This window comes from Pleurodeles waltl, chromosome 3_1 (genome assembly GCF_031143425.1).
Source record: "Pleurodeles waltl isolate 20211129_DDA chromosome 3_1, aPleWal1.hap1.20221129, whole genome shotgun sequence".
NCBI classification, from domain to species: domain Eukaryota; kingdom Metazoa; phylum Chordata; class Amphibia; order Caudata; family Salamandridae; genus Pleurodeles; species Pleurodeles waltl.
In genome coordinates this window covers 157917413-157930329 of record NC_090440.1, presented here as the reverse complement: position 1 = coordinate 157930329, position 12917 = coordinate 157917413, and the positions used below count along the sequence as shown (strand labels likewise).

Sequence of the window (12917 nt, the reverse complement as noted above, 5' to 3'; positions counted from 1 at the left end):
GACAATCAGATGACCCTCTGCCTAGCCCAGTCGGTGGCTGGCCCGAGAAGCTCCCCTATGCCCTGCCTGCACCGCTAGAGTGACCCCGGGGTCCCTCCATTGATTCCTATTGAAAACCCGACGCCTGCTTTGCACACTGCACCAGGCCGCCCCTGTGCCACTGAGGGTGTGTTTTGTGTGCCTACTTGTGCCCCCCCCCCCCAGTGCTCTACAAAACCCCCCTGGCCTGTCCTCCGAAGACGCAGGTACGTACCTGTTGGCAGACTGGAACTGGAGCACCCCTGTTCTCTATAGGCGCCTATGTGTTTTGGGCCCTCTTTTGACCTCTGCACCTGACCGGCCCTGTGTTGCTGGTGCGGTGACTTTGGGGTTGCCTTGAACCCCCAACGGTGGACTGCCTATGCCCAGGAAACTGAAATTGTAAATGCTTTACTTACCTCAGAAACTTAACCTTACTTCAATCCCCCAGGAACTGTTGATTTTTGCCGTGTCCACTTTTAAAATAGCTTGCCATTTTAACCTAAACTGTGTATGTTACTGCTCTAATTCAAAGTTGCCTACGTACCTGTGTGGAGTACCTTGCATTTTATGTATTTACTTCAAATCTTGAATATTGTGGTTCTAAAATAAACTAAGAAAAGTTATTTTTCTATATAAAAACTATTGGCCTGGAGTTAAGTTTTTGATTGTGTGTTCCTCATGTATTGCCTGTGTGTACAACAAATGCTTAACACTACCCTCTGATAAGCCTACTGCTCGACCACACTACCACAAAATAGAGCATTAGAATAATTTAAGTTTGTCACTATCTTACCTCTAAGGGGAACCCTTGGACTCTGTGCACACTATCTCTTACTTTGAGATAGTATATACAGAGCCAACTTCCTACACTGTTTCACATTTATTAATTAATAAGGTGTAGGAAAGCACCCTTTTTAACATGGTTTGCCCCCACTTTTTGCCTGATTTCTGATGTGGCTTTGACTGTTAGTGCACTGGGTCCCTGCTAACCAGGTCCCCAGTGCCAGATCTCCTTCTCCAAAACTGTACAGTTGTTTTGCACAGTTGGCGAACTCTTTAGCTAGCACTGTAAGTCCCTAGTAAATGGTACCTCTGGTACCTAGGGCCTGGGGTCTCTGAGGGCTGCAGCACCAATTGTGCCAACCTCAGGAGCCCTTTACCTAACCCACACAGTGCTGCCATTGCAGACTGCGTGTGTTGGTGAAGGCTAAATTGAAAACACAACCTGGCACACACTTCTGTGTGCCAGGCGCCCTATCACTGCATGTGCAAGTCACCCCTAAGAATGGGTGCATCCAGGCACATGTGCGGACATATATGGATGAGCAGATATGCCCCTGCTATGTCCCTGTCTATTCTGAGACATAGTAAGTGCAAAGGTAAGCCACTTTAAATGAATGTGCTGGACACTGGTCATTACGAGTTCCCCAGCTACATGATGGCTTCTCCGAATCCTGGGATGTTTGGTATCAAACGTCTTAGAGTAATAAACCCTCCTTTATCCCAGTGATGGCTTTATTAAAAAAAAATGCCCACAGAGGGCCCCTTAGAGGTGCCCCCTGAAAATCTACCCAGCTACTGTTGTGTTCACTAACTGGTTCAAACCAGTGCAGCTACCCTAGACCCAGTTCTGGCCCACTGTGGTAAGAGCCAATGCTCTCAGCGGTCCAGAACAAAGGCCTTTTCTGGGCGGAGGTGATAACGCCTCATTCAGAGCAGGATGGACATTCCAAGACGGGAAGCTTCAAAGGCCTTGCCACCTTTGTAATGCGACCCAGGTCTCTCCAGATGACAGAGAAGACCAACCCCCCTGTTCTGACCCCTCTTATGGTGGCAGCACAGTCCGTAAAATTAGTTAAATTAGGAGTGCCCACTTCATGCCAGTTCCACCTCTAAGATGGATGAGCTGAAGGGGACACTACTTTTTAAATCCCTTCATCTTGTTTGGAAGGAATTAGGCCACTAGGTTTAGGGTTACGCCCACTGCCCAGCAGAAGTAGTCATAAGAAGGATGTAGTCACCCTAAAGGTGGTCAGCCCATTGGCTACCAGCTGGCACTCCCTGTAATGCTTCTAAATTGAGTATTTAGGTGGCACCCCTAAACCCTAGAACTCAGATCCTGACTACCTATGAAGAAGAAGGACAAAGAAGAGTGGACCCCACAAAAGAAGAGGAAGAAGAAGCAGCTGACCCAGTACCAGCCCTTCCGGCCTGCCTGCTAAACTCACCGGACTCTGCATAAAAAGACTTGTCCTGCAGATGCAGCCTCAAGAATCCTAGAAAGCCTGTCTGTCTTCTAAAAAGACTCAGACTCCTGTGAGCAGCGAACCTGCTCAGCAACAAAGTATCCAACAAGGATTCTGCAGCCTGGAAACCCGACACCTGAAATGACCTCTGCACCTGACAACTTTGACCTGGTGAGAAGCCTACCAACGCTGCCAGCAGGGCTCCCCAGCTGTTCTGAGTCTACCCAAGTGTCACCCCTCCTGGACTCATCAAAGTCACCTGCAGCCCCTGCATGCAGGCACCATCTCCCCCAGACTGGTGGTGAGAGAAAACCTAACCTCTACAGCCACCACTGCACCTGTGACCCCTGACCTCAGCTGAGGTGGGTCATCAGTGCCAACAACATCCCCTAGCTCCTTACAGGTCGAGTCCATCCTGAGTCCACCACTGCCAGACTCTCCCACGAAACCTGCAGCCTCAGTTCACAGGACCCCTTGACCACGAGTGCTCTCTGACGAGAAAACCCGACACCAAAAGGCACCCCTGCATTCATCGCCCCTGGGCACAGGAGAAGAGGACCAAAGGTGCACCTATGTCCCCGAGCACCCAAAGTCTACTATTTACCCATTTTTTTGTCCGCTGCTGGTTTTCAAGTCATATGCCTGTTTGTCACGGGGTTCATCTCCCATAGGAAACCATTGGGCACCCAACGCCTTACTGCACATGGCTGCCCCAGTGCCACCTGGAGTGATCTGTTTGTGTGGTTCTGATCAGTGCTCAGAACATACCTTAATTCCCTGAGATAGTCTTTGTAAGTCATTGTTAACCCTGTGTTTGCTGAACATTGTTTTTCCTCCATAGGATAACACTGAGAGAACTTTGAAAATTGCACTGTCTATTTCTGAAACTGAAAAGTCTTTATCCTTAGAAGTCTACTTACCTGATCACAAAGTTATTGGGTTTGAAACATGTATAAAAATAAATGTTATTTTTCTAAATTGGTCTCAGATTTACTCTTAGAGCGTGTGTCTCATTTATTACCTTTGTGAGTACCTCAAATGCTTAGCATTGATAAGCCTAACTGCTCGCCCACACTACCATAAATAGAGCATTAGTCCTATCTAGTTTTACCTCTGCAATACCAATTGGGGATCCACTGGACTCTCTGCACAGTGTACTTCATTTTGGTGCACTATATAGAGAGGCAGCTTCCTACATAAGGTATGATAATAAATGTATTTTTTTACTTTATGTGGGATTTGTTTTTAAATTTAATGTAGTTAAATGACTAAATATTTAATCAAAAATAAGTTAGTAGTGCTGTAGCTTTTTTTTTTTTATGTTGTTATACATTTAAGACGAATACTTGAAATAAAAACCTTTTTCATTAAATGTTTTTGGCAGAAAGTTTTTTAAAAAAAACTTTTCCTTACATTTTACCATAGGAGACTGCATGGGCGTGGTGGCAACAGTGCACAAGTCTGATTTAAATTTGTGTTCTAGTGCCATGGACCTTTGTCTCTCAATAATAGTGTCATGCTGACCCTAGTAACCCGATGCTGCTTGAGGAGCAACACATTCCTCTAGCAAGGGAAGTTTGCTTTTAGTCGTACTTTGAGCACCAGTTCTCTACTGGCCTGTCTAGGTGTGTAACAGCACCGCTGAACATCTGAGTTGCATGCCAGTAACCTTCTGGAGTGCTCAGCTTGGAAGAAGTAGACTTCAAGTCCCCTAAACACTGCACATTACTGGCTTCTGGTAACATCATGCATCTGCCTCATCATAAAATTTACCAACAGTTGGTAATAAAAGGAATATAAATCGGGAAGGTCTTTGTTGGTAATTCAGATTGAAGTTTATGTCATATTTGTATGATATTTATTTAAAGCAGCTTGAGAGATCATGTTGCAATTCTGGTGTAGGATAGGCAGAATGTGACAGCACTATTCTTCTCTACGTATGGCTCCATGCTCTCTACGGATCATCTAAACTGTTTTTTTTCATAGCAAACCAATCTTTCATCTGTGTTGTAGTACCATGCACCACTTGTGGTAAATGACAAAACAAATATAGGAGTTAGGATTCAAAAATATTTTGGAGGTTTTCCAGAAGTAATTTATAGAGACCTTGTTCCCTGCAAGGGGAAGCCTTGAAATGCCATCCTTGCCTGTAGGAGTGACAATGTAGTGTGTAGACCATCATACACTTTACAGCAAGTCCCAGCTTGAAGATGCTTGAATCTAAAAATCAGTCCTCATCATCATTTATAAGTAATGTGACAGCAATACACTAAAGATGAAGACTCCAATTCCTGCCTCTGCCTACTGGGCCATTTTCAACTGCCTATCGGGCCATCCTGACTCCCTACCCACCCTCAACACACTATGCATCTTGACGGTGGACTGTGTCACAATAATGCATGGATGGACCCACTAAAACTGCAAGTAACAACACTATACATACTTGACAGGAAAATATTTGTCATCCAGCAAAAAAGTCACCGATAAATAGTTTCTTTTTTTTTTTTAATAGAGAGAATGCATCAGGCTGTTTTAGATTATGACCAAATATGTTACATAACGTTGACAGTAACAACTGCTTCTTTAGAAGTGTAAGTGTTTAAGGTGACCTGGCAAAGGGTCAATCACAAATAACAGAGACACCAAACTTAATTCACAAACAAGCAATGTGTAAACCTCTTACACCCTTTTGTTAAGAGTGCAATAACTTTAGCATACATCTTCTATCCCTTTAAACTTTCATCAACATCCAAAACAAGATATATAAATAAGATACTTTGCATACATCCACATATAAGATGCCAACATTCATCATACAAAGTAAATAAGTTATTTTCATAGAACTCATAATACACAAGCTCATTCTTGAATTATAATTTCAGCAGTATACAAGTGTGAAAAAATCACTTAACATATGATTTAAGACCCTAAACAGAGGATCTGGTCAATCAAACTCAAACATTTTTGAAAAACAACAATTAAGTATCTACAGTACTTACAATAAATAGTGCAAATGGTATAAATTATACATAAGAATATCTAATATTTCTAACCATAGCATACAGTATACATATATTTATATATAAAGTATCAAAACTGTTTACATAATTCGTTAAAGTATACAGTTGGCATGTTTAAAAATATTCTGATTAAAAAAAATATAAGACTGCATCATTATTCGGCATCTTTTTTCAAGAAAAACTGCCGGGCCTCCTCCCAGGTCTTTCGTGGGAACCTGTTTGACAGCTGCAGGTAGTCCTGGGAAGCAGAGACATTTTCTGGCAAAACAAAACCACAGAGATGAGTTATACAGTGGTTTAAAAATCAGGACAAACATAGCCACGGATGGTGTTTTTCAACAGCTGCAACGCTTCCAATTAAGCCTACATTATGAAGTGGTATGAAGATACATGCTCAACAGGACACTGCCTGCGGTCCACATGACTATTAGCAAAGAGACACCGAGCAGGAACACAATAGGGGGTGATGGAGTTGAAAAGGTGCTTTGAGAGGCAGCAAAGAGAAAGAAGGGCAGCTGGATGCAGCAAAGAGAAGACGCACAGAGACAAGTTGGAGGCACCAACAGATAAGTTCCAACTAAGCTCTAAAGGTCAAGTGCAGAAGAAGCATGCAAAAGAAAAACTAGTACCCTGAAGTCAGCTATGGAAAGATATACTCATCCAATCAAAAACCATGGTGAAACAAAAATATTAAAGAGACGGAACAAACATGAGGAAAGCCAGCACATTGGAGCAGGGAGCTGAACTAGATAGCCAGGCAATTCAGTCACGAGCTACCGACACACCATCGGTATTGGTTATAATGGTGGTTGGAACAGCGGTAAGCAAGACTGCAAAAATGCCAATTTTGCATACCCTTACCAAGTGAATGAGTGAACTAATAAGGGACATACACTAGAAACCAAACCACTTTGCAGATCTGACTCAAACTACCTTTGAACAACAGCAATTAGAAAAGAAGTGTCAACCCTAAAGCTAGGCAGGTGCGAGGTCCCAACAATTAAATGTTTTGTGGGGAAATTCTCCAATGAAACATTTTTTCTTTGACTTCGTTTTAGAATAAATTTTAATAAGTTTTAGCAATCTTAATAATCTTTTTTAAACTATACAAACTTTGCCAGTCTCAAGAAGTTTGCAAAGTTTAAAAAGAAAATCATAAATTTTGTAGAAGCGAAGGCCCACAGGTTATCCACTCCTACTCAAAAATACAACTAACAACAGATAGTGAGAAACAGGCCATGATGCTCACAAAATGAAACACTGTTAAAGCCCAACCGCAATGAAATACCAACATAGGCTAATAAAAAAAAAAAAATACTTATTTTCTGAAATACATCAGTTTAAAGGGTAGTGTTGCCATCAAAAAAACTAAAAACACTGAATAACAATTAACTTACCTGCAGTAATGCTTTTTCTGGTACATACTCTTAAGTGCTGATTCCTCACCTTGTGAATAACACCAGGTGCCAGACTGGATTCGGAAACCTTCGTAAGATTTCCCTTACACGTCAGTGGGTTTTGTGCCGTTCTGTGACAGATACGTCTCATCACAGATATGGCTCCAGGCCTCAATTTATGCACTACCTCTGTATGCTGACATCAGTTTCTTTCTGAACTCTGCCTGAGTCAACAGACGTAAAGCAAAAATGTATCAACAAGTGACAGTGTGCAGATGTTTTGAGTAGGTGGAACGTCATAAATGAACAGTATGAGTCCATTACACATGACGGAGAGGAGGATGGGTAGGTGAGGAACCAGCAAATAAGAGTCTCTATAAGGAAGGCCTTACAAAAGGCAAGTAACTTATACCTCTGATAGATTTCCGAATGCTGATTCCTCACCATATAAATTGATCTCCCCAGACCAGGTGGTGGGCCAATGAAATGGATAGACGTCCACAAAGCAGTGTGGCATATAACCAATATTGACACACTGTGCGCTAACGCAGTGGTAGCAGCCTTTGCTCTGGTAGGATGGACCTGAAATCTTTCAGGGGGTTCCTTTCTGGCAAACCTACAGCAAATGTTGATGCACAGCACAATCTACGGCGATATGGTTCTCTTCTGCACTGCATTTCCTTTTTTAACTCCAGCGAAAACAAAGAAAAGTTGGTCATCCTATCAGTAGTTGCATGAACAATCAACATAGAAGCTAAGAGCTCTTTTTTGATCAAGACATTAGAGTTGTTCTTCCTCCTTGCAGGAACCCCTTTCAACCATACAGCAGCTCCAGCTTCTTGTGAGCATCTTCACCATCCTTTATCCTTTGCATCAGGTCCACTCCATAGAAGTCAATGGCAAGGGACCACTGACACTGTTACTGGACTAAGGAAGCTTCTGTTGTTGAGGTAACTGTTTCTTTGGACCTTGCTGGTCCCCTTGATCAGCTCCCTGCCAGAGTTGGTCGTCCAAAGTAACTCAAACTAACCACATTCTACTTTGACCAAAATTGTCTTGAAAGAGTTTTTTGTTGATTTTGCCAATGCTTGTTCACAATTAAGTAAAACGTTTTGGTTTATTGTTCATTGTAAAATCTAGATCTCTGAAACTATTCCATTTTAGTGTCTATAAGTTCATAAACATAGAATATATTTTTATAAATTGGTGTCAGATTTATTGAGAGTTGTGTTTCTTCTTCAATTGTTTTGGTGCCGTTTGAATGCTTTACATTTGTTTCTTTGGTGAATCGTGACTGCTTAAAGCCACAGCTATCCAGGGAGAAGCTAACATATGACAAACAAACCCTAGCTATTCCTTAAGGGGTTGGTTGTGTGTTACACTGTGAGGTCTCACAACCACACTATACAAAACACCCCATTTCCTCACAAGCTGCAACCATCACATTTGTGAACATCTAAGGTGCACTGGTCAGGCCAAAAAGGACTGACAACTGGAAATGTTTGTGGCCAATACGTAACTGCTGACAGCCTGTAACTGTCTCCTGGATCGAGGGTGGCTAGAACTTGGGCCAGCGTGAGCATTTTGAACTTGTCCTTCTCAGGGAAGAAGTTCAGTGGGCAAAGATCTATGAGAGATGAAGGACTCCTTCCATTTTCCATACCAGGTAACAATGGAAAAAGCAGCCAGTCCTGTTCTCTGATGCCAACACCCCCTCTACTACGTCCTTCGGCAAGAGAACCACGACTTCTCCTCGGAGTATGGACAAGTGGTCCTTCGGGAGGATTTGCGGTGTGGTTGACTCGTCCTGCGAGACAGGAAGGTAAGGGAAGAACAAGTTACTTACCTTCAGTATTACCTTATCTGGTAGAGACTGTATCTAGCTGCAGATTCCTTACCTTACGAGTATTGCCCTAGAGTCAGACTGGATCTGGAAAACCTTGAGCAGTACCTCAGTGCACCAGTAAGTGGCGTCAATCAGCTACGCACTGGAAGTGATGTGCATGGTGCCTATAAAGGTGTCATCCCAACATGCTGACATCAGTTTATTTTCAGGACATTTCTGTGCCAGAAGCATGGAGTCACTTAGAAGGCCGATGGACCAGTGTGCAGATACTGAGGACCTACAGTGACCTGGTTAGGAGACACCAGTTTGCAGAAGTGGGGAGGTTGGGAGGCTCAGTAAGGAATCTGCAGCTAGAGTCTCTACTAGATAAGGCACTTAACGGACGTAATTAACTTGTGCATCTGGAAGAGACTTCTAGCTGCAGATTCCTTACCTTAGAGTATTCCCCAGGAGTCAGGCTAGACCCGCTAAACCTTGAGTAGCACCTCTGCATACCAGTAAGTGGCGTTCAGCTCTGGCCCGTTAGTGACGTATATGGTGCCTATAGAGGCGCCATCCGAGAATGCTGACATCAGTTTCTTTTCGTGACATTTCCGTGCCAGAAGCACAGAGCCATGTTAGAAGGCTGATAGAGTCTCTACCAGATAAGGCGTTACGAAAGCTAAGTAACTGGTTCATCTGATACAGACTTCTAGCTGCAGATTCCTTACATTAGAATAGATACCAAAGCAATATCTCCCAGGAAGAGCGTCTGTGAAATTGGTTTAGAACAAAAAGTCCTGGAGGACCAAATGGGTAAACTACCGGTCACGACAGACCTGACTGTTGAGGCAGTAGTGTTTTGTAAATGTGTAGAGAAGCCCACGAAGCACCCTGACAGATGTCCAGGACGGGAACGCCGTAAGCTAATGCAGTGGTTGCAGCCCTGGCTCTGGTGGATTGAGCCCACAAGCCTTCAGGGGTTTGCTTCTTTGACAGTGCGTATCCGATCCTAATGCAGAGCACAATCCATCTGGAGATGGTCTATTTCTGCACTGCTTTTGCTTTTATTTTTTACTCTGGGGAATGCACCAAAGAGTTGATCATCCACCTGGCGGTCTCTTTTGTGATTGATGTACAACAACAGTGCTCTTTTTAGCTCCAGGCAATAGTCACTCTTCCTCTCTAGAGGGATGAAGTGGAGCAAAGGTGGTGATGCTTTGGCTGACGAGAAAGGTGTCACTACCTTTGGTAAAAAAAAAAAAAAAAAAGTGCTAGAGGCTGGGTATTGGTAGAGGTAAATACACACCTACCACTAGCAATACACCCCCCAACACAGGGTTGTGCCCAGTCACAGTACCACAAAGTAGCCCTTGGCTCAACCCCTGGTAGCTTGGCAACGAACAGTCAGGCTTCACTGAGGAGACAGGTATGTAAAGCATTCAATACACCAATAGAGTAAATAAGTAAGACAACACATAAAAATCACATACCAATTTATAAAAGTTGTAAATATTTGTATCTTTAAAATGACACAAAAACGACTAAAATACAATAGAGGGAACCAGAGATATGACATTTTAAAGATTAAAATTTAAAACTAGCGCTTAGAAGCAAATAACGCACAAAGGGAACGTTTCACTGGACTGGTACACAGGCAAGAGTTTCAGCCATCCGCAATGTAACTTGTAGAAGAAACACTTCCAGAAGTGTTTCTTGATGCTGGAAAGTGAACCACAACCCCAATACAAGGTTCAAGAATCTGAGTTGCTACTTGGGACTACAATTACCACAATGCACCTGGCCAAATCTTTGCAAGTCCACTGGATGCATTCCAGGCTGGGGACTTTTGCGGAAGTTGGTGCAGGGAAGCTCTTTTAACCTTTTGCTTCAGGAAGTCCACTCTTTTTTTTTTAAGCCAGGCAAAGTCCTTTGGGCTGTGGTTCCAGTGTACAATAGGTGCAGTCCTTAACCAGTTGGCAGCTAAAGACGTAATCGTAACGTCCTTGGCTGCGGTGCTCAGGTGCCAAGGACATAACCGTTACATCCTTGGACTGGCTGATTGGGGGGGGAGCGCTAGCGCTCCCCCCCATGAGCATCGCCTCGGGCCCCCAGGGCAGGGATGGAAGGGGAATCACTTCCCCTTCCACCCCCGCAACCCCCAGTGGCATTGGATGACATCAGCGCGCAATCTCTTCCGAGGCCTGCCCCTCCCCACCAGAAACCACTTAGGCACCAGGGATTGGTGTGTATGTGTGTGTTTTGTATTGGTGGGGGGCAGCCCCTTGGGCAAGGGTTGCTCCCCATGGGGGCACATTACTGTTGGCCACATCAGCCTATTTTTGGGAGACCCATCTGCCCCAACGGGGGGCAGAAAACCCACCAGAGACCAGGGAAGATGTTTTTTTCAAAATAAGAGGGTCGGGTATGGCCATATCCCCACCCCCAAAAAATGGGTCCGAAGTTGTTCTGCCCACCAGTAGGCTGATGGGGCAATTACCCCCGATCCACACCTGGTGGGGCAGAAAGTCTACTAGATACCAGGGAATAAAAATAAAATAAAAATAGTGCTGTGGTGGCTACCAACCAGTATAGGCATTGTTATGCCCCCACCCCAACTGAAGGGGGTAACAGTCTTTCAGCACTCCCCCGCACAATAAAGCATCTTATCCCACGGCAAGCAAGAGGAGATTTGATTATTTTGGGTTTTGGTTTTACATTTGGGCCATGGGAGCTTGGCCAGCTCTCAAAATCGTCCCACTTGGAATGGTGAGGGCTGCACTTTTTGGACCTTGGTACACTGCCATGTAGAAAAATTCACAAGACCTAGACCCATCTGAAACCTATTTATCCAGGTGAGTCCAGGGTGGTGTGCTTCACATGCAGCCCGCACCATTTTCTCTTACCCACAATGCCCTGCAAAGCTCCAACTTTGCTGGAAATCACACATTTTTTCCACATTTTTGTGATGGAACCTTCCAGAATCTGCAGGAATCCACAAAATTCCTACCACGCAGCATTGTCTCATTTATACCGATAAAAATTCTGCCCCACTTGTCAGCCTAAAAATGATTTTTTTTTCTTTCAAACTGCCGTTTTGGACCCGCTTTGGTTAGCCCCCCCACTTTCAATATGTCTTTGGCTCTTCTCTGTCACAGGCACTTGGCCCACCTACACAACTGAGGTACCATTTTTACCGGGAGACTGAGGGGAACGTTGGGTGGTAGTAAATTTGACCCAGTGCAGTGATCCCACACAGAAATGTGGGAAATATGTGATTTCTTTTAAGCTCAATTTGAGGTTTTCTGAGAATTCTGGGCAAGAAAAAGCTGGGAGAGCCACGAAAGCCACCTCCCTGGAATCCCTCGGTGTCTAGCTTTCAGAAATGTCTGGGTTTGGTAGGTTTCCCTGTATGGCTGCTGAGCCCAGGACCAAAAACACAGGTGACCCCCGCAAAAACAGGTAGTTTTGTATTTGATAATTTTGATGTGTCCAGATAGTGTTTTGAGGCATTTCCACACAAGTGAGGTACCATTTGTATCGGGAGACTTGGGGGAACGCTGGGTGGAAGGAAATTTGTGGCTCTTCTTGAATTCCAGAACTTTCTGTCACCGAAATGTGAGGAAAAGGTGTTTTTTTGGCCAAATTTTGAGGTTTGCAAAGGATTCTGGGTAACAGAACCTGATGAGAGCTTCACAAGTCAGCCCATCTTGGATTCCCCTAGGTGTCTAGTTTTCAAAAATGCACAGGTTTGGTAGGTTTCCTTAGGTGCAGGCTGAGCTAGAGGCCAAAATCCACAGCTAGCACTTTCCAAAAAACAGCTCTGTTTTCTTTGGGAAAATGTGATGTGTCCACATTGTGTTTTGGGGCATTTCCTGTCGTAGGCAATAGGCCTACCCAAACAAGTGAGGTACAATTTCTTTCGGGAGACTTGGGAGAACGCTGGGTGGAAGGAAATTTGTGGCTCCTCTCATATTCTGGAACTTTCTGTCACCAAAATGTGAGGACAAAGTGTTTTTTTGGCCAAATTTTGAGGTTTGCAAAGGATTCTGGGTAACAGAACCTGGTGAGAGCCCCACAGGTCATCCCATCCTGGATTCCCCTAGGTGTCTAGTTTTAAAAAATGCACAGGTTTGGTAGGTTTCCCTAGGTGCTGGTTGAACTAGAGGCCAAAACCTACGGATAGACACTATCTGTCAGATTTCAATGTAAAAATGTGATTTTTCCATGTTGCGTTTCCTGTCGCGAGCATTAGGCCCACCCATTCAAGTGAGGGACCATTTTTATCGGGATACTTGGTGGAAGACAGAATAGCAAAACAAGTGTTATTGCATCGTCTTTCTCTATATTTTTTCCTTCCAATGTAAGGCAGTGTGTAAAAGACGTCTATTTGAGAAATGCCCTGTAA

At 44.0% G+C, this 12917-nt stretch overlaps 1 protein-coding gene across 2 annotated transcripts in view; it reads right to left on the bottom strand.

Moving 5' to 3' along the window:
- Positions 1-4774: 4774 nt before the first annotated feature.
- SCAPER (S-phase cyclin A associated protein in the ER) overlaps positions 4775-12917 on the bottom strand; it is a 2262878-nt gene continuing 2254735 nt past the window's right edge. For both annotated transcript variants that reach the window (XM_069222023.1, XM_069222024.1), the window contains exon 33: positions 4775-5545. In XM_069222023.1, the coding sequence (XP_069078124.1) occupies positions 5442-5545 (104 nt within the window). In that variant the 3' untranslated portion in view covers positions 4775-5441. The remainder of the gene's footprint in view (positions 5546-12917) is intronic.